The sequence below is a fragment of the Prunus persica genome, chromosome G3 (assembly GCF_000346465.2).
Source record: "Prunus persica cultivar Lovell chromosome G3, Prunus_persica_NCBIv2, whole genome shotgun sequence".
Taxonomy (NCBI): domain Eukaryota; kingdom Viridiplantae; phylum Streptophyta; class Magnoliopsida; order Rosales; family Rosaceae; genus Prunus; species Prunus persica.
This window is the reverse complement of record NC_034011.1, coordinates 21357965-21378573: the sequence shown is the minus strand read 5'-3', so window position 1 is coordinate 21378573 and position 20609 is coordinate 21357965. Positions and strand designations below refer to the sequence as shown.

The window sequence follows — 20609 nt, the reverse complement described above, 5'->3', positions numbered from 1 at the left end:
ATTCAATGGGGTTAGGTTAGGGTTTAGGGGTACGAGATAGGGTGAGGTCGAGAGAGAGAGAGAGAGAGAGAGAGAGAGAGAGAGAGAGAGAGAGAGAGAGAGAGAGAGAGAGAGAGAGGTGACTGAAATAGAGAGCGTGAGGTCGAGACAGAAAGACGACTGAAATAGAGAGGGTGAGGTCAGATGTGATGTGGGTTAGGTCAAAAGAGAGAATGAGGTTGACAGAGACAGGATATGAGATGAAGAGAGACGAGACGAGGCGAGATGAGAGAGAGAGATCGATGAGGGTCAAGTCGGGAGAGAGACGATAGAGGTAGAGCATGTGGGTGCGGTGAGGTCAAGAGTCGGCGACTGAGACTGAAAGTGAGAGGGAGGTCGATTGAATTTGAGAGAAAGGTGAAGCTAGATTTAGTTGTGGTTGTGATCTAGTGCAAGCATCCCCAGGTAAACTCTTCTTTTATCCAATAAACATAGGCCACATGGTACTTTTTTTATTATGGTTTAAAATAAGTCATCCGAATCTGAGTAAGTCATTCGAATTCTCAATTTGGGTTTCTTTAATTATGGATTTTCTTTCACAATTTCATGATTAAGGCTCGATTGGTTTCAAAAAATTTTGTACTATTATTTATGGTTGAGGTTACATGACGTGGTACTTTTTTATTATTATTTTCTTTTCTTTCTTTTTCCCTTTACATGAACAATGTTTCCTACAATCTAGTCATTAATGTGGTTTTTGGTGCCTCCAGAGTAGCAGCCACTACAAGCACTAAAAAACTTGATTATGAGAAGCTTGGATGCTGATTTGGCTATTGATTACATTGAGGAGAATGTGGAAGACCTGCTTGAGAAATTTGATGTGGTGTTTGATGCAGTTGGTAATTGATTAAGAAATAATCTTCATTCTTCATTTCTGTTTGTTTACTAATTATGTGAAATGAAAGCGAAATAATTATGATATGAAGGAAAAAACAAGTTAGTCGGATAAGGCAGTGAAAGAAGAGAGGAGGGTTGTGACAATATTTATTCTAATAATACCACCAGCCTTCATGTTTGTGCTGACCTCAATTGAGTCCAATTTGGAGAAACTCAAGCCTTACTTGGAGAGTGGGAAGGTGAAGCCAGTGCTTGATCCCACAGGCCCATATCCATTTTTCTAAGACCCTTGAAGCATTTGCCTACTTTCAAACTTCCAGGGCTATTGGTGTATCCCATCCATTGACCTTAAGTTGAGATCAATTAGAGTTTCTATCTCATATAATTAATAGGGTTAATTAGTGATTTGCCTCCTGAATTTGTACCTAACTTTTGATTTACCTTATATCCTTTTTTTTATAAGAAAATTAAGGATATGAACATTTTTTTTATGAGATTGCAGAAGAACTGGAATCTTTTCAGTGTCTGTATTGGGATGGCTGCAACTTCCATGTTTCAACTTTCACGTAAAATTCAGTAAGTAAACGTAGTTGTCATTCACATATTTTCATATTTTTTCTTATTTTGAAAAGTAATTACAATGAATTCATCATCATCCATTTCCACAATTTCCAGGCATGACTTATCTCCCAAAAACCAACAAGCTGCTGAAAAGAATAATGAAGAACATCACTTCATCAACTTATTATAGAGTAACTTGGCATACCAAGTTGGGCACACTCTGATTTGAGTTATGTAAACTGATTATTAGTTTCTTTCTTTTTTTGAAATACAATTTATGGTAAATTACGGAAGAGTGAGATTAAACTCGAGTGTAATGAATAAGCACACCGTGCTCAACTAACCGAACTATTTGTGTTATAATTACTTGATAATATATATATTATGGATTAATGTTGGATTATGTTTGTCAATAAAGCCCATTTTGGTAGCTGTGTCTTATGCTACGTTTTTCACCAATCACTCCATTTGTAATAACATTGCTCCAAAAAAAACTCTCCAAAATTGAAATGAATATAACAGATAAATAGGAAAAAAATACTTACAAAAATCTAGGAAGTTCACTAACTTGGCCGCGGTAAATAATACCTTAATTCCTATGGCCATGCAGCACTCAAAGCCAGAGTTTGAATCCTTCCCTTTTCTTTTGGCCTTCCTTTTAACCAAAAGGAAAGAAAAACCTTACAAAGCTCTAGTCATATCAGTATTTCAGTCACTAACAAGTTAACAACGGCTATTCGCCTAGAGAAAACAGCGTTCCATCACCTAATTAAGAGCAATGCTAGCTGCTAGTATGTAAGGTTGCTTTGCAGCATGATATGTGTGGGAGCGATTTTCATCCCACAAGAATATTCGCCTAAAGATTCTGTCTTCTTCTTCGCTTCTCTTTCTTCTGCAAAACAAATTGGAATAAGAGGACCACACCCGCGGAATGTTGGCCAAAGGCCCTCCAATGCTTAAGTTAGGTCGAGTGTTTGTAGGAAAACAATAGCTAACAATAGGACGGAGATTTCTTTAGGGTGAGAACCGGGTGGCCGGAGCCGTGTGTGGTGGCCGGAGCCTTGTGTGAGAGGGAGAAAGAGTATGGCGGCTAGGGTTTGTGAGACAGAATTTCTATAGAGTTTCAGATAGAAATTCATACGTACCTCAACCCTTGTGCGTAGCCATCTATTTATAGGAGCCTCGGAGGTTAGAGTTTCAGAAGAATAATTCCACAAATGGAAAGAAATTATGCTTCCTTGATTTGGCGAGATTGGTGTAATTAGGGATTTAAATCAAATTCCTAATTAAGGTAAGAATCCAATAAATTCCAATTAAATCAGGTAACTTCCAATTAGGTCAAACAATTCTCAAATCGATTGGCTTAATTATTTGACCTAGGATTGAGATATTTGCTTCCACAATATGCCTATTACATAAACCAATTCATGAAAAACCCAAAGAATATGACATAAACAGGTGATGTATAAGACTTGGTATTTCTTAATGGTGAAGATGTTCATGAAAAAGAATTTAAAATGCCTTCAAAGTCACCTCTCAACAAATGAATAACTTGCTTTAGTAGCCAAATTCCAAAACAAGGGATGTACAAATTTTTAATGGCTTTGACCAATCATAAAGAGCCAGAATTTTGATTCTATCCTCTCTGCTTAAATATTATACAGTCCCTTTCTTCGCAGTCAAAAGGTATTAGATCGACATAATATGATCAACATGTAAGTTCCTTTCTTCTTCCTCCTCAGTTTTGCAACATTACTTCAAACAAATAGAGAGAGAGAGAGAGAGAGAGAGAGAGAGAGAGAGAGGGGTCAAATTCTAATTTCATGGCAAATTCTAAGCTGCAAGCAATTTGGAACCACCCAGCCGGCCCGAAAACTAGTTCGTTTACTTATCTGATTCCCCTTACTCTACAAATCTGTACATGTTTGTGTTAATCATTTAGCCATATTGTTCTTCTAATTTCTTAATGATGAATTGTTAGTATGAAAGTTTGATATCAAAGCATCCCCTGCAGATCATATAACTGAGTTCTGTACATTAAAGTTTTAGTAAGAACCATGCAAATCAGCTCCATGGTGCTTTATTATTATTATTATTATTATTATTATTATTATTATTATTATTATTATTATTATTATTGTTATTATGCATCAAAGTTATTCAAATTAAAGATCACGACTGAGATTATTATTGATTTCTAATTGTGTTTCAGTCAACCAAAAATATGAAAACTACTGTTGTGATGCTAATTGTAAAAGAACATCAGAACCACTCATACATGTGTTTTAATTTTGCAGTCCATTTTTGGGCTCCAACTTTTAAATGGGGCGTAAGCATTGCCAATATTATCGACTCTTCAAAACCACCTGAGCAACTCTCCTACGTTCAGCAATCAGGTTGGTTTAATATATATATATATATATCTCTGTTTTTTTTTTTTTTGAGGCCTCTGATAGAAATTTTTATCATCCCAATTTTATTTTCTCCAGCCCTTACATGCAATGGACTTATATGGGCAAGAAACAGCTTAATAATTACACCAGTAATTAATTCTAAACCTCAGTTCATTAATTTAATGCTTAATTTTTTTTAGGCCAATGATTTTGTAGTATATATAAGTTCTGAGTTTTTTCTTCATTTTGAGATTGCAGAAGAACTGGAATCTTTTCAGTGTCAGTATTGGGATGGCTGCAACTTCCCTGTTTCAACTTTCACGTAAAATTCAGTAAGTATACGTAGTTGTCATTCACATATTTTCATTTTCTTTCTTATTTTGAAAATTAATTACAATGAATTAATCATCATCCATTTCCACATTTTCCAGGCATGACTTATCTCCCAAAAACCAACAAGCTGCTGAAAAGAAAAATGAAGAACATCACTTCATCAACTTATTATAGAGTACCTTGGCATACCAAGCTGGGCACACTCTGATTTGAGTTATGTAAACTGCTTATTAGTTTCTTTCTTTTTTTGAAATACAATTGATGGTAAATTAAGAAAGAGTGAGATTAAACTTGAGTGTAATGAATAAGCACACCGTGTCTAACAAACCGAACTATTTGTGTTATAATTACTTGATAATTTTTATTTTTATGAATTTATGAATTAATGTTGGATTATGTTTGTCAATAAAGCCCATTTGGTAGCTGTGTCTTATGCTACGTTTTTCACCAATCACTCCATTTGTAATAAACATTGCTCCAAAAAAAAAACTCTTCTAAAATTAAATGAATATAATAGATAAAAAATTTACAAAAATCTAGAAAGTTCACTAGCTTGGCCGCGGTAAATAATCCCGTAATGCCTATGGCCATGCGCCAGCACATACGTAACATGCGGTCAACTACGCACTGCTGTTAATGTTAGCACTATTCCCACATATTACTAAAGTACGCTGCCTCTTATCCTGCGCTCCCATTCCTATATAAGCAATTGATCGTCAAAATTCCATTACCAGTTGACGTCTTTAAAATTGAGCTGATATATAGGACAACGTAATTCTCAGAATATCCGCTTCTCAGAAAGACAGAGTTCGATCATAATCTGAGTAAGTCATCTGAATTCTCAATCTGGGTTTCTTCAATTATGGATTTTTCTTTCATAATTTTATTATTGAGGCTTAATTGGTTTCAAAAATCTCTGTACTATTCAATTTAGTTCGTTCATTTCTATGCCTATGGATGATGTCGATGGTTTGAAAACTGTTTGCCCCTTTATTTTTTCTCAGTTTGAGCTGATTTTCATTGAAATTTCAGGTGAATTCTTGTTTTCCACTTTATGGGGTGCTTTGATTACCGCTAAAGTGGAAAACTTTATGTGGGTTTTCTCTGTCATTTCAAAATTTTGATGGTGGAATGAAGAAATGATAGTTTTCATTGGGCTATTTAAAAGACTGATGATTTTCACTTAGCTTTCTTCATTATTGCATTTCAGTAAATAAAGTTTAAGAATTTAAGTATGCATCTTGTATAAGTAATTTTGGTGTGTTGGTAAATCTGCATTGCATACATGCTTATATATGAGAAGTTGACATTTTCTCTTTGGCTCTATAGCTATTATTATTAAAGACAATAAACATGCTGCATGCACATAATCAAAAACTTTTCTCACACCGTGTTTTGCAGGACAACATGCAAGATCCACAAGTTGAACACAACATTTGGGTCATATGGAGAGGAAAGAAGTTTAATGTGGAGATCAACGCGGGTGCTACTCTCAAGGACCTCGGGCATGAACTGCAAAAGTTAACTAATGTCAAAGCAGATACGTTGAAGCTAATTGTTCCACAGTTTTCTGATAAAAGCTCAAAATTGCTATCTCCTTTCTCTGATGAGCATGAGAAGTTGAGTTTAGAGGAAACTTCAATCATTGAGGTATAATATTTAGTTGTCTCCGCAAAAATGGTTTTACAATCAGAAAAAAATATCTAGATATGGATACTGCTTATGGAGTTTGGTTATTGTATAGATCTGATAACTTGTCCCAAAAGAAGTTCAATGTCAGCGACTTAGATGGCAAGACGGCACATTTAAGCGCCCTTTCGATTTCTGTTCAACTTTGACTAATGATGTGCAATGGATTTATTTAACGGGATAATCTTGCTATTTGATTGAATTTCTATGACTGAACTTTCTGAGTTCTTGCATGATAACTGATTGCTTTTCTTCTTGTTCAGGGAAAGTCCATCAGAATGATGGGAGTGTCTGAACATGAGGTTGATGAAGTTTTACAACATGCAAAGACAAACTTAAGGATAGCTGGATTTGATGAAGAGGAAATGAGATTGAGGCAGCGAATGTCATACAGGCCTCATACTCTGAAACTTCCTCAAGGACCTTATATCTTTTGTGATTTCCGAACACTTCAACTTCCAGGAATTGAGGTATTCTAAAATTATGCATGAGGGAATGTGAAGATATTGCAATTATCAATTTTTGGTAGAGGCTTTTAACTTCAACTTCTTGTTACTTGTCTGCAGTTGAACCCTCCGGTGTCAGAGGCCTTGAAAAGAATGCACATGCTTGCTGCAGATCCTGGAATTATTTCTGTCATGAACAAGGTATCATTGAATGCATATTCTCACACTTGTATAAACAGAATGTCCAGTATGCTGTGCATATGATTCCTTGGTATACTCTTATGTCCCTGCTGATAATTTATCTTTACATTGTTCTTTTTAAAAGCATCGTTGGCGTGTGGGAATCATGACTGAGATGGCCCCTGTTGGTTATGTTGGCATAAGTCCCAAATGCATCCTTGGCTTCAATAAGGTAATCACACTCTAAACATCAGAATATATAATGAAATTAGTAGCAATAGTGTTTTCTCTTTTCTTTTAATTTCTGATTGACACTTGGTTGCTGTTGCAGAACCACGGGGAGGAGATATCTCTGCGCCTTCGAACTGATGACCTTAAGGGTTTCAGGAAATATGAAAGCATCAAGAAAACTCTTTTGCATGAGCTTGTAAGCTATATATTTACCACATTTTCACTGTGTGCACATATTTTGTGAGGGTACATTATTTGTCTGCAGAAGCTTTGTGTGGTGTATGCATATGATTACATGATATGGTGTTATGGTTTTAGGGGCCTTATAGTTTTCTTATATTCATTTCAGGCTCACATGGTATATTCTGAACATGATGCGAACTTCTATGCTCTGGATAAACAGGTAAAAAAAATATGGTGTTCATATGTGAGAGTGTGCATGTTTAGGCTTCCGTGGTTGTTTCCACCTTAGTTTCCTTCATTAAATTTAATGTTATTTCTGTTTAGTTGAACCAAGAAGCTGAAAGTTTAGATTGGACGAGATCAAGAAGTCACACACTGAGTGGAGTGCAGTATTCAGAACATTATGAAGAAAATTTCTATGTTGGAGGCAGAAGTAATTCTTCTCAGAAGCTTGGAGGAAATATGTCAGATCGGCTTCCAAGTGCTCGTACATCTTCAGTGGCTGCTGCTTATCAACGTCTAGCAACTGCTTCTCATGATAGTGTGTCTGAAGTACATGAAGAATCACACCCTGATGATTCCATCCCCCATATGCAAAAAGAATCCAGCCATATGGATTTTGTGGGAAAAGGAAACTTGGAGATCGGAAGTTCACACAAAATTCAGTGGAAACCTGATATGGAGCCTGATCCTGATGACCAGTCTGGCAATAAGAACAATTTTGAGCCCAGTCCTGATGAATCTTCCTCACAATCTTCGGGAAGCGGGACCCTTTTTGGACAAGATTTCAGTGAGTCTATGATGTCTCAACTTGTGTCGCATTCGGTAAGTAACAGGAAGTTGGAAGGGACAGAGTGTCGTGAAGAACCAGATGCTGATTACATGGAAGCTTGCTTGAAGCATGATGTTGTAGCTGAACCTGAACCTTTTCACTCTCACGAGATGGAGATTTTGGAAAGCAGGATTCAGCCAAGGAATAATGTTGACGAACCTGATCCTGATGACTTGGATGCAAAACCAGATAATTTAGGATGTGGTTCTTATGGAAATATCATAAGACCTAACCATGATGATTCTTTGGTTAGTGAAACTATCAAATGTGAAGCCCATCCAAGGAAGGTTCATAATGAACCTGATCCTGATGATTCTCAATCAAATGGAGTCATTCAGGCAGAGCCTGATCCTGATGACTCTCAATCAATTGGAATCATTCAGGCGGAGCCTGATCCTGATGATAATTTGGTGCATCCACGGGAAATATCCAGAATGCAGATTGATGAACCTGATCCAGATGATGAAGAATTTCAAAGAATTCAAGACCCTGTGACAGTTTTTCGTAAACGCTTACAGGAGAACATTGAGTTGCTGCAAGCTGAGGTTAATCCCACACAGGCTACCGCAGTCCTCCAAACTCTTTTTAAGATAACAAGGTACAGTAATCTAATTTGACTTTTAGCTTGTAGCCTTCCTCCATGCACATATAGAAGTTTTTCGATTGGTGTATCATCAGCCGGTTTTATCTTTCTTTCTTTCTTTTTTTTTTTTTTCTTTTTTTTTTTTTTTGTACAACAAGCATGGGATGGGTCACATTTATATCCAGTCTCTTGCCTTGAAGCAACTTATAGAACTCAGGAAGCCCCTAGAAATGAACTGCAATGTTATGTCAATCTGTTGTTGTACCTTTCTACATTGAGTTGTTCATCGTGGCTTATCCAGATTCTTTGCAGGAATGTGCTCGAACACCCAGGTGAGATTAAATACAGAAGACTGCGCAAGGTACAGCATTGTTATCCTGAATAATGTGTCATTTTACCTTTAATATTGGAGTTTCCTCCTCGTTAAATGTTTCTCCTAATAGCTGACGGGTGATATATTGCAGGCTAACCCAGCAATCCAAAGGAATGTGGCAAACTACAAAGGTCTGAAACTTCTCTTACATCTGGATTTTATTTTTATTAATCTGGTTTAAGGAATATTTCCCATATTTAAATGGAACTCTGAGGGGTTGGATAATAATTATAGGAATATATCTTGATAATTTTTCTGCTTGAAATTAAAGCTGTAGCTTCATGATGAAAAATGAACAACTTTTAACCTTCCCCCCCTTTTTTTTTTGTGATTTTAGCTGCCATGGCTATCCTTTTCCTGATTGGCTTCAATGAAAATGTTGTGGATGAAATTGGAAGACCAGAAACTTATCTAGTGTTGAAGCGGGATGATCCAGGCTTATTATGGCTTGCCAAGTCCTCCCTTGAGACATGTATTACTTTCTAGTCCTGGAAATATCAACATATGGAGTTCTACCTGAAGGCTACAATTGAAGCAAAAAGAGTCTGCTCTATTTTTTCTCTACTGTATTGTGCTTCATGTAATGCATGCTTGGTTGTACATTTGATTGTAACGTGTTTAAGTAGATGTATACATATGGATTGTTCCACACTGACTCTACTACTTTTAGGCTAATAAATAAATAGTTTTGTATCTTTGTATTGGCCTCCTTTGCTGAAAAAAAAACTTATCTATAACGGGAATATTACTGTTTTGTTATCCTATGTTTTCTTCTTCTTCTTCGTCCTCGAGATCTGAGATGTTATGTGATGCCAAATTTGAAGAACCCACCAGCCACATTTATTTATTTTTAATTTTATTAATTTTCTTTTTAAATATATTATACTTAAATTTTATATTAAAATTAATTATTTTTAACTTAATATTAAATAATTTTTAATTGATAAAATTGACGAAAATTGAGACATTGGACTTGATTTGTTAACAGCTGCAAATAGAGTACCAACTGGCCTCATGTTTGTAGTCGAGCAATAATGAATCGACGAGATTGCTAGTGTACAAGAGCTTAGACCTGACAATATCATACACAACACTATAACACCACACGAATTTACAAAAAAAATTCAGTATTCGGGTCCGTGTTATGGTGTCGTGTTGCTATCATATCAACCCATTAACCACATGATAAGTTATCATGTCGTGTCGTGTAAATTCGTGAATACCCGTTAACCCGTTAAGCTCATAGCCATTTTTGTAAATTTATTTCTTTTTTTTTTTTTTCTCTTCTTCTCTTTCTTCTCTTTCGTCTCTTCCTCCCCCATTCCACCGATTCTCTCACTACCCCATCTCTCTCTCTCTCTCTCTCTCTCTCTCTCTTCAAAACCCAGCAACCTTTGAGATTTCCTCTTCTCTCCACTTGAGAGTCTTAAGCAGCCACCACACCACCAAGCCATCCCAGCCACCTCCCCCTTCTGTCTCCCTCCCTCACCGATCAATCCCACCTATTCCCTCACGTTCTCCGATGACTCTTCCTCCTCCACTCCCACCATCTTCACTCCCCAAACTTTTGAGGGCCACTCGCACGACATCTCCAATCTCACCTTCGAGCTTGTCTATGGCTTGTGTTGAATTTCTGTTTTTGTTTTTATTTTTATTTTTAATTCTAAACGGATTATCGTGTCGGTCGTGTGACGGATCGTGTTTGTTTCACATTTTCAACTCATTTTCTTATCACGTTGTGTCAACCCGTTAAGAAAAGCGGGTTGACACAAAAACGATACGAACACCGACAAAACGACACAAATGTCAGGTCTAAATTGCTGTGGCGACATCCAACAGCGGCAGATGTAGAGGTAGAGTTTTGGAAGAGGTGAAAGAAAGGTTTTTGGTAACCAAACGAATTTGAGGGAAATTTGTCATTTCTCAAGGATGGAAGGGATGGGAAATGAAGGTTTTAGGCCCCGTTTTGTTACTGTGTCTCACTATTCTCTTTCTTTTTCATTTTTCTTCTTCTCTTTCTTCTTCTCCTCCCCCATTCACCCGGTTCTCTGTCTCTGCTCCAACTCTCTCTCTGTCTCACACTCTCTCTCTCTCCGACTCACGCTCTCACTCTCTCTCTGGGTTCCTTGGTCTACTAGGAGATCAAATCACCCCATTCCCCGGATTCTCTCTCTCTCTCTCTCTCACTGGTTGAAATTTTTTTTTTTTTGGCTACAATGAAATCAGCACGAACAGCTTGGAGAAAAGCGATTCTATCCTCGAAGGCGTCCAGAGTGTCTTTAGCTTCAGAAGAGTCGAGGATTGCCAACATGTTCTCGTCGATCTCTCCTCCCACGGTTCTCGTACTGCCAGGCTTCTCCAGGAACTCTCTTTCTTTTTCTTTTGGAAGAGGAGAAAGAAAAGTTTTAGGTTAAGCCACATATGTGGGTCGGGATGCACCCAGGCCCATTAGGATTTTCTCCTTAATAAAACCATCCCAACGCATATGTTGGCTTATTAACCTAAAACCTTTCTTTCAACTCTTCAAAAACTCTCCTTCTACATCTGCATCTGCTTCTGTTGCTGTGGTATACTAGCAAAACATGAGGCCGATTCTGATGAAAGGGCACGAGAGGCCCTTGACGTTTTTGACATACGACAGGGAGGGGGACCTCCTTTTATCCTGCGGCAAGGACCACACACCCGACAATGTCGAGCGCCTCGGCACCTATCGCGGCCACAACGGTGCCGTTTGGTGTGGTGATTTCACAAGAGACTCCGCGCGCCTCATCACCGGTAGCGCGGATCAGACCGCCAAGCTGTGGAACGTTCAGACCGGTCAGCAGCTATTCACCTTTAATTTTGACTCTCCGGCGAGGTCGGTTGACCTGTCAGTCGGCGATAGACTCGCAGTCATAACCACCGACCCTTTCATGGAGCTCTCTTCTGCGATTCACGTCAAGCGCATCGCCAAAGACCCCGCGATCGTAAAATTCTCTTACTAGCTTTTCAATTTTTACATAATAATTGAATTATGAGTCATCGGTGGTTTCAATATTTTCAGAGGTTGGCGAATCGGCTCTGATACTCAAAGGACCTCAGGGAAGAAGACAAAGGGCTGTTTGGGGGCCTTTGAACAGAACCATCATAAGCGCCGGAGAAGACGCTGTTATTCGTATTTGGGACTCGGAGGTGACTATTGGCTATGATGTTATTCGATACTTGCATTGGAAATTCGGAATCTTTTCGTTTATTGTCTAAGTTTTGTTTTCCATTCTTTCCAATTTGCTTCCATTCTTTCCAATTTGCAGACTGGCAAACTACTAAAGGAGAACGATAAGGAAGTGGGTCACAAAAAGACGATTACATCACTTGCAAAATCTGTTGATGGTTCGCATTTCCTCACTGGCTCGCTAGATAAATCGGCCAGGGCACTGCGTCTCATAAACTCAGTCTTTTTGTTTCTATTGAGTTGTAGCTTCTGTATTTGTACTGATTTTGTGTTTTCTGCTGCAAATTTTTCAGCTTTGGGATATTAGAACGTTGACGCTTATCAAGACCTACGTGACTGAGCGTCCAGTCAATGCCGTTGCAATGTCTCCTCTTCTTGATGATGTATGTTATTGTAATCTCTTTTTTTTCACTAGTTACTGATATTCGAAAAATTGTCATCGTTTTGTTTTTCTTTCCATTTTCTGAAAAATACCCGTCTCATTAGCATGTCAACTTGTTTTGAGTCAACAAGTTCCCACGTATTAAGATAATAGTGGGTTGAGTACAAGTATGATTACATGCATTCTACCAGTCGCATACTCAATAATTTGCGTGTTTAAGTTTCTAGTTTTAAATTTGATGAATGGATGATACTTACTAAAGACACGTTCCTTATATGCACTGTTTTTCCTTGTTCATTATACAAGTCTTTTTATTTTTCTCAAAACAAAATTCCTTATGTGCTGTCCAGGTGGTACTTGGTGGTGGTCAGGATGCATCAGCTGTCACCACAACTGATCATCGTGCTGGGAAATTCGAAGCCAAATTCTATGACAGGGTAAACCTTACTACTTTTGTTTATATTATGTCGTAGGTTGTTGTCACTTCAATACATCATATTTTTTTTCCCCAATGACATATGTATAGGTTCTTCAAGAAGAGATTGGAGGTGTTAAAGGGCAATTTTGGACCTATAAATGCTTTGGCTTTCAATCCTGATGGAAAGAGGTACAGTTCAATCCCATAATTGGTTTTGTTGGTTTCATGAATACATAAGGAGCAAATTCTTTTTAATTAGAATTGGACTGCATTTTAAATATTCATTGTGATATATTTGTACATGAACAATTTGTTTAGCTCCAAAAAGTTATTTTAACTATAGAACCGAGATGAAATTGTGCATAACTTTTATACATGCTATCCGGCATATGTACCTGGTTAAAAGTCTTTAAAAGGGTGCTAGAGTTTAATTTATGTGGTAGATATGGCGGTATCAATGTTTCTCAACTGATTAGTGGGTTATTATCTGCCTGTTTGCCTTGAGAAAATTGTCATGGACAGGAATTTCATGTTTCTGTAATCAGAAGTATTTTAGCATTACTGTCCTTTTGTTTGTGTAATGATTATTTTATTGTATTTTGTAACTGTCAGTTTCTCAAGTGGAGTGGAGGTGAGGATGGTTACGTACGTCTACATCACTTTGACTCAGATTACTTCAACATCAAGATTTAGGTTGCAGCATACTTTGATATCAATTCTCACTTTGGCGCGTGCCGGAAAAGCTATTTCGCCCTAACCCAAACCATCTGTTTCCAGCAATTATTTCTGTAGTTCTGATGTTGGGATTAAACAACCATGTTCTGTATTTGCTTAAGAAGTATTGTGTTACATTCTTTCATTTCCTGTCCTTAGAGCATTTCTACCTATTTGTCATGACAAAAGACAACGAGAGGCGAGGGTTGGCACTATTCACATGAATAGTGCTTGTCCTAGCAATTATTTTTGTTGATTTTCTACTCATTGTTATGACAACCACTATTAACATGAGATATGAGAAGATGAATTTATATAGAGTTTTGGTGTGGGGAAGTGAAGAATATGGCAAGCTATTTATATATATTTTTTAAATTCTGAAAATTTGATTTTTTATAAAAAATTTAGTTGCTGATGTCATCAATGATGTCACAACCCCAAGGCAACAGCTCAGGTTGTTTTTTACTTCGGGCTTTTCAGGGCTTGTGGAGCCCATGCCTTGCTTGGGCTGTTTTGTACCACCAGAAACTGCTTCTTTGTTCCTAGGCCCCTTTTTGCCCGGGCTAGGGGGGCTCTGCTGGAACTGCTCTTAAGTGTGTGGAATAGGCTATCCGATCCGATCTGATAACTTGTTAACTAATCGAACATGAATTGTGTTTAAATTTATGTTTATTGTAAATGTTGTATATATTTGCACGAGTATGTCAAATAGAGATGTGTTTATCATTAATTTTCCCAAATTTGTATTTGGAATGGATTATGATACAAGCCAATCCAATCCCATATTGGATCCGTTTAGATGAAAGCATTTGTCAACAGAAAAAACCACTTTCAACATAAGGGAAATAAATCAGGAGAATATTTGGATAGGATAATCAGAGTGAAAGAGTGAAAATAAAACTCTCCACCTTCAATTCTAATCAAGCACAAAGTTCATTGGTGAGATGATATTAAACATTTGGACAACATTTTTCACTCAAGTAATTAGCACTTCTGGCTTTGCATGGTACAGTGTTGCGGTTGCTGCTATCATACTTGGCTGTGTAATGGGGAAACCTCCCTCCTTGATGCTGTTGTGACAAGTTGCCTAAATTTCTGGCCGGAGCACATAGAAGTCCGATAACCTTTTCAGCAGCAACGATCTGTTTTTCTCGGAGGCCATCGTTGTGTATCAAATTCCTGTGGTGGATCATATATACTTGGGTTATAAATCCCCCGTCTTTCAGTAATTAAACTACAGAGGAAAGAGATCATGCTTGAATGAAAACAAATAAAACTTACAAAAAAGATGAGGCTAGGTTTGTTGGAGTACATGCTTGAAAGAGAGCCTCGGGTAGGGAGATCCACTCAGGTAGGAAATGTAAGCGACTACGCATGGTAGCCGTGCAAGCTGCAACTCCAAAGCAACTGTTCCAGAAGCAAATAACGCAACACTACTTGCCTGCAGGTCAACATGAGTAACAAGTTTGAGCATGAATAGACAAATTAATAAAGCACGCATTCCAAATTACGGAGTCTGAAAACTTTGATTTAGATATGCTCAGATTCATTCGCTGTTGGCTATCAAACAAAGTGACGAAAAATTAATACACTGCAGTGAACTTTGCTAGCAGCCCGATTACTTGTCAACTCTAGATATTTAAAAATTTTGCATATACAAACCAGCCTTCTAGTATGTTCTGGCTAAAGGAGAAATTGGTTGGACTTAATTAGAACCCATACTGCGACAACAAAGGTGATTTTTTAATTCACATCCACCGGAATCGATAGATCAAACTTTCTGAGAAATATGCTATGAAAATTTAAAACTAAGGATCCGTTTAATAACCATTTCAATTTTAGTTTTTAGTTTTCATTTTTTGTACTAGAGTATAGAAGAAAATGAGAGTGAGGATAAGATTGAGAGAGAGGATAAGAGGGAGGAAAAACAAAAGTGAAAACAATTTGAAATAGATTTCAATTTTTAGTTTTTATTTTCACTTTTGTTACTCCTCCTTTCCATCCTTTCCTCTCATCTTCACTCTCATTCTCACTTCTATCCTCCCTCTTTTTTCTCTATACTCCAGCACAAAAAATAAAAAATAAAAACTAAAATTGGAATGGTTATTAAACGGGCTCTAAAATGAGAATCCTAGTCACCGAATTTTATATCATCCAGAAGAAAGGTAATTCATTTCACTTATACTGAATGCATCATATTTTTGGTGCAGGGATCCTCCTGGAATCAATATAGCAGGCACAGGCCACTTGGTAGTGATTGGCACAGGAAGATGTCAGGTAAACCATTGTAAATAAAAATTGGTGTTTTTATATTCAGACTCTCCCTGCAAGTTAACCCCTCTTTTCTCTTATACAAGGAGGTGACTTTTATTTTGATGATGAATTGCCACCATCCACCGCTTCCTATTACTAGCACAAACTCAAAGACCTGCCAGCCAAGGAAGCCTTTTGCATGCTCCATCTCTTATATTTATCCAATTAGGGAGTGGAAATGCAACAAACCTCAGTGATAGGAGCTTCTTGGGCTTTGGATGACCTCCTAAAGACCTCAATAACAGTAAATCTGCTCCTGTATATTTTCCATGCAATCAATGGACAACTTTAGAGAAATACAGCCACCATTCAATAGTATCACACCGACCAATCACCCACTTTTACCAATGCTTTTTATCTTTCATCATAATACTTCTACCGAACATAGAGAAGGGACGGATTGGAAAGGTTGCAATAAGTGCAACCAGAGGTGAGTTTTGGAAATGCAAATCCTATTAAGCTTACGTCGGAGGTCTCATGGACGTTGGCAATAACATCAAAATTAAGCAGACAAAATTTACAAGAGTAGATGTAGTGAAGATAACTTTGTATTAGGCCATGCGTGAATGAAAAAAATAGTTCCACTTAAAGAACTGAGACTGGAGAAAAGAAAGACATCCATCCTTATCACCCTGTCAAATCTTATATACTGTAGTATGAGCGGTCACTCCCAATTTACATCCAGATATTAATAAAACTCATCGGAGTCAGGCAGGATACTTTGCTCCACAGTTGATCCGCAAAAGGGGTTTTCAAAAACAGGAAATTCAAGAACTATCCATTGAAATATCACTTGTGTTTGAATTTGGTGGACTCGCACCAAAAGTACTCCCGGAGATATCATTTCGAGCCTGGCTGGCTCCAAATGTAAACTCCAGCGGAGGAATATCTAGGGCAGGCCGGGAAAAAATGGAGGTCGTGCCAACATTGTTAAATGCAGGGATAGGAACTGAATCATGAACTCTTGGGAATCCAAAGCTGAACGAAGGTGCAGCTACTACCGGTGGGAAGGCTGGCAAAGTTGGGTTGCCACTACCACCTGATCCAAAGATCTTCTCCTCATACTCCTGCAGTTGCCGGTAGTAAGCTGCATCCATAAACACAAATGAAAGTCAGAGATGTAAAATTGTTCAAAACTAAGGACAACAATGTTTACTTTGTTTGAAGTATGGACATGTTCTAAGTTTCCTGCAGAGGTCCCTCATCAAAATGAAAGAGGGAAAAACAAAGTGCAATAGTATCTACCCACCCAACCAAATAAACAAATTTCATTCCAGTGTAGTCAACAATATCAGCATTTATCAACCTATGCAAGCAGGCTAGTTTCCAAAATCAAATGTTCTGGCTTGTGTTCCAATATCTAAAGCTATTGTTCAATTGAATGCTCCTTTGAAGAAATGCTGAGACAGATCTTCATTGCATACCTTCACTTAATTCAACAGATGGTCTCCGTTCTTTCACCCACTGGTAACACTGGGCAAGTCTCCATCCTCTGGATTTCATCAAATAAGCTATTACAATAGCCGGCGACCTGTTAGAAAGAACATGAATCTCATGAAATAAACGAGAAAAAGCATTTCCTATGATTAAGGATTTAGTAAAAACCAATATGCTGGTGGCAGCTAAGCGACATATTAACTGCACTCTAGAGTTGTGTGTGCAACTCCGTGCGCACTTTAGGAATGTACCCAGAAAGTAACTAAAAAGATTTTTTTTTAATTTTTTTTAAAAGCATGATTTTCAGTAGTTCACCTATTTTTCCCTGACATGCAGTGCACTAAAACACGAGCTTTGTCCCTTTCACACTGCTCTGCAAAATCAAGCACGCTCCATTCAGTAGGAAATTTAAGCAATAGAATTCAAATTTGAACTGCTATAATAAGGTCCGTCTCATTGTTCCAACTTTCCATTAGCTTTATTGTTTCAAACTTGATTTGCAGCCCTTAGTCCAAAGGTTATAACAAGAAAAGATAACTTGAGAATGGATATTGGGGTAGTTGACAGGCTATATAACGTTTTTGTGTTGCAAGCATGCTGAACCCAGTGGATGGTACCACAAGGTGACAGCAGAGTCCACATATTTCGTCAAATAAAGTAAGAATTCAAATAAGGGGACAATTAGGTAGTGTGAATCAAGAAAGCATTCATTGTTATCATAATAAGCAAAACAGGGCCAAGTAAAAGGCTTGCTTAAAAGCTCAGGAACAGTTAAAAACGTTTCTGCCAATAATCTTCACTTGATTCAATCTGTTTAGCTATGAAGTATCCCACATTAAAGAACCCCTCAAGATCGAATTTTTCCAATGTTTCTGTTAACAAGTTTTAATGGCTCCGGAAATACTTTAATCTATCCTATATCAGGAGTTTTTTTTATGACAGAGAATCTATAGAAAACCTATAAACCAATAAGCTGAAAATGTACCCGGCTAAATAGAAAGCAACAGAAAAAAAAATTTAAATGTGTGGATGTCAGTGAAGGAAGTAAAAGGTATGTCCTAACTATCACTAAAACAATTTCCAATTAGAAAATCCCTGTTATTTAAACATATTAGGAGCCAAATTGATTTGCATCAAAACCATATACAGAACTGGCATACATTAACCACATATGCAACCCAAAAAAGGAGTACATACCTAAAAATTGATTTGCATCCTCAAATTGCAAAATTTTGTCATCTTGGAGGTAGTGATAAGTGAAAGAGTTCTTGTAAAGATTTTGACAAGCTGGAACCGTCTGCATATAGAGTGAGAAAAAACATTACACAAGAATGTCAAGCATTTAATTGCTGGAGACTAACTATTTTAAGCACACACAAAAAAGCTGAGATGTGTACATATATATGCATGTATGTATGTATATGAATGTTTTTACACTAAAATCACATGTTAATTCTTAAAATGCAAATCATCAAAAACAACTCAATGACCAGATTCCAATAAATTCAGGTCAAGAAGTAAACCACTCATTCTTTATCCAGGTCCATATATACTCATAACCCCAAACACAACCTTTATACACCTTTCTTAGCCTTCCTATTGTCCTTATAGCTCCTTGAGAACAAAACGAATCTTCCACAATCTAGGATGAACTTTATGTATTGATGCTGCTATTTACTTCTTCATGTTGTACTCATGAATCTCAACATCAACTCAACTACTTTAAGCTTATAGACACCCTAACTTTTGATCTCAACCACTACATTTAACAAAGCATAGATGCTTCCGTAGCTATCTCATTGAATTCTCTGTACACTTCCTCATTCTGCAAGTTCCCTGCAGGTTGAGATCAAACCACTAGCGCAGATAACATTCACAGCTTTAGTATCTCTTATCCATAAAAAATGGATTAAGTAGAGACAAAGCACGTATCAAACACTCAATACTGTTCTCCATTTGAAAGTACTCAATAATACTCTGCATACCCGTCCAATTAGCAAAATCAACATACGAAAACGAATGCCAATGAAAAAAATCGAACCTTTAAATTAAACTGACTCTTCCAAAACAGCAAGAACCAAACCCAAAACTCGTTCTTGTATTTACAATTTTATTACCAGGCATAAAAAAAAAAAACTAAGGTGAAAAGTCTTACGTTTAGAACACGAGAGATTCCCTGAGTCTTGAGAAGCTCAGAGCGCGAAGCGTTATCGTAGCTACCCAAATAGAGAAACTCTGGCACGATCGCAGAAGGAAAGGCACTCACTGGGATCGAAGTTTTGTCAGATAAATCCGGCATTCGATGGCCACAAACCCCACAGACCTCTCCTTCTTCGTATTTGTGATAGTGGCCACAAACCCCACATGGATTCTCCCTCTCCCTCTTCCTCATAGCCTAAGGCAGCGATTAGACACCGACCCAGATGTGAAAAAGACTTCTAAATCACAGAACACCAAAAACCCAGATCAATAAATAGAGAAATCGATGCGGATTGGAAGAGAACGTGCCAAAAAATCAAAGTGGGTCGTTAAAGCTTTCAACTTTGATAAAGCCTGAAGTGGTTAAAACGAAAAAGAGAGATTTATAAAGAGAGCTAGAGACAGAGACTGAAGAAGTAGAGGGCGTTACAAGGAAGCCTCTTTTTTATCAGATAGATGATGAGTTTTGAGTTCTCGGATTCGCGTTTTGGCTTTGGGCTTCTCTCACTGACAAACGCTGTCCTAATAACGGTGTGATACAGCAGTAGGAGAAAGAAGAAAGACAGGAAAAGCTATGAGATCAGGGCAGTGTCTTTATATATATTTGTTGAATATTTTATTTCATTCCCTATTTACAGAAGACGTGGAAGTCTTAGATGGATAGCTATTAGAACACAGGAGAAATTTTTGGGGTTTTCTGTGTTTGTTGGTTAACTTCTTTTTTTTTTTTTTTTTTTTTTTTTTGGGTCTGAATTGTTTCACTTGCTTTGTTTTGCTGCTTTGAGATTCTCCTTCTTGTTGTTGAAGGCCGTGTGATAAGAGTACAGAAAAGCCCAGATTTCCTTTTCTTTTGATGATCATCATCCACAGGAGGGCTTTTCCCCAAGCCCCACCCATTAGTACCCAATCATGGTGTTCATTTGGACCACCTATTGTTTTGGGGCCCATTTACCTCCTCCCCAATCACATCATACCATCTGGATTGTACTGTTCACTATGGATCAATAGCATGATCATGGTCATGGTCATGGTCATGGTCAACAGCATAGTTTTTGCTCAAGCTTGACGTTAGGTATTGCATTGACAAAATTGACCATTTACACTTGGTCAAACTTCACTATAACTAAAAGAGAATGTGATAAAATATTTGTAGTATCTTTCAGAATCAAAGTTGAAGACATCAATTCTATACCCCAATTTTCCTTTGTACTGCTCCGTTTCTAGTAGTTGTTAATGAAACACTTCAATTGTATTA

The 20609-nt window shown here is 37.5% G+C and overlaps 3 protein-coding genes, 1 long non-coding RNA gene and 1 pseudogene across 6 annotated transcripts; 4 read left to right on the top strand and 1 right to left on the bottom strand.

Annotated features, from left to right (window-relative positions):
* Nucleotides 1372–1820, top strand: LOC109948315. Its single transcript, XR_002270958.1, has 2 exons — nt 1372–1452; nt 1552–1820. It is a non-coding gene; the product is annotated as an uncharacterized LOC109948315 (long non-coding RNA).
* Nucleotides 3117–4569, top strand: LOC18781714 (mitochondrial pyruvate carrier 4). 2 transcript variants are annotated; one of them, XM_007216370.2, is made up of 5 exons: nt 3138–3315; nt 3735–3833; nt 3927–3979; nt 4089–4162; nt 4262–4569. In XM_007216370.2, exons 1-5 carry the CDS (start codon nt 3261–3263, stop codon nt 4335–4337), a joined length of 357 nt encoding a protein of 118 aa, XP_007216432.2. In that variant the 5' UTR covers nt 3138–3260; the 3' UTR covers nt 4338–4569. The 2 variants fall into 2 exon arrangements, with proteins under 2 accessions (XP_020415224.1, XP_007216432.2); XM_020559635.1 differs by lacking the exon at nt 4262–4569 and having other exon boundaries at nt 3117–3315; nt 3735–3979; nt 4089–4166.
* LOC18782422 lies at nt 4874–9442 on the top strand. Of its 2 annotated transcripts, none has more exons than XM_007214927.2 (11): nt 4874–4987; nt 5565–5813; nt 6116–6322; nt 6419–6499; nt 6624–6710; nt 6810–6905; nt 7059–7112; nt 7217–8322; nt 8620–8668; nt 8772–8811; nt 9018–9442. In XM_007214927.2, the coding sequence occupies exons 2-11, from the start codon at nt 5571–5573 to the stop codon at nt 9164–9166; spliced, it is 2112 nt and encodes a 703-aa protein (XP_007214989.1). In that variant the 5' UTR covers nt 4874–4987; nt 5565–5570; the 3' UTR covers nt 9167–9442. The 2 variants fall into 2 exon arrangements, with proteins under 2 accessions (XP_007214989.1, XP_020415223.1); XM_020559634.1 differs by having other exon boundaries at nt 8609–8668.
* Nucleotides 9778–12899, top strand: LOC18782458 (annotated as a pseudogene).
* Nucleotides 16249–20334, bottom strand: LOC18782990 (protein-tyrosine-phosphatase IBR5). Its single transcript, XM_020560637.1, has 6 exons — nt 19785–20334; nt 19311–19593; nt 18353–18452; nt 17471–17528; nt 17143–17249; nt 16249–16805 (listed from the first exon to the last, which is right to left on the bottom strand). The coding sequence occupies exons 2-6, from the start codon at nt 19545–19547 to the stop codon at nt 16486–16488; spliced, it is 822 nt and encodes a 273-aa protein (XP_020416226.1). The 5' UTR covers nt 19548–19593; nt 19785–20334; the 3' UTR covers nt 16249–16485.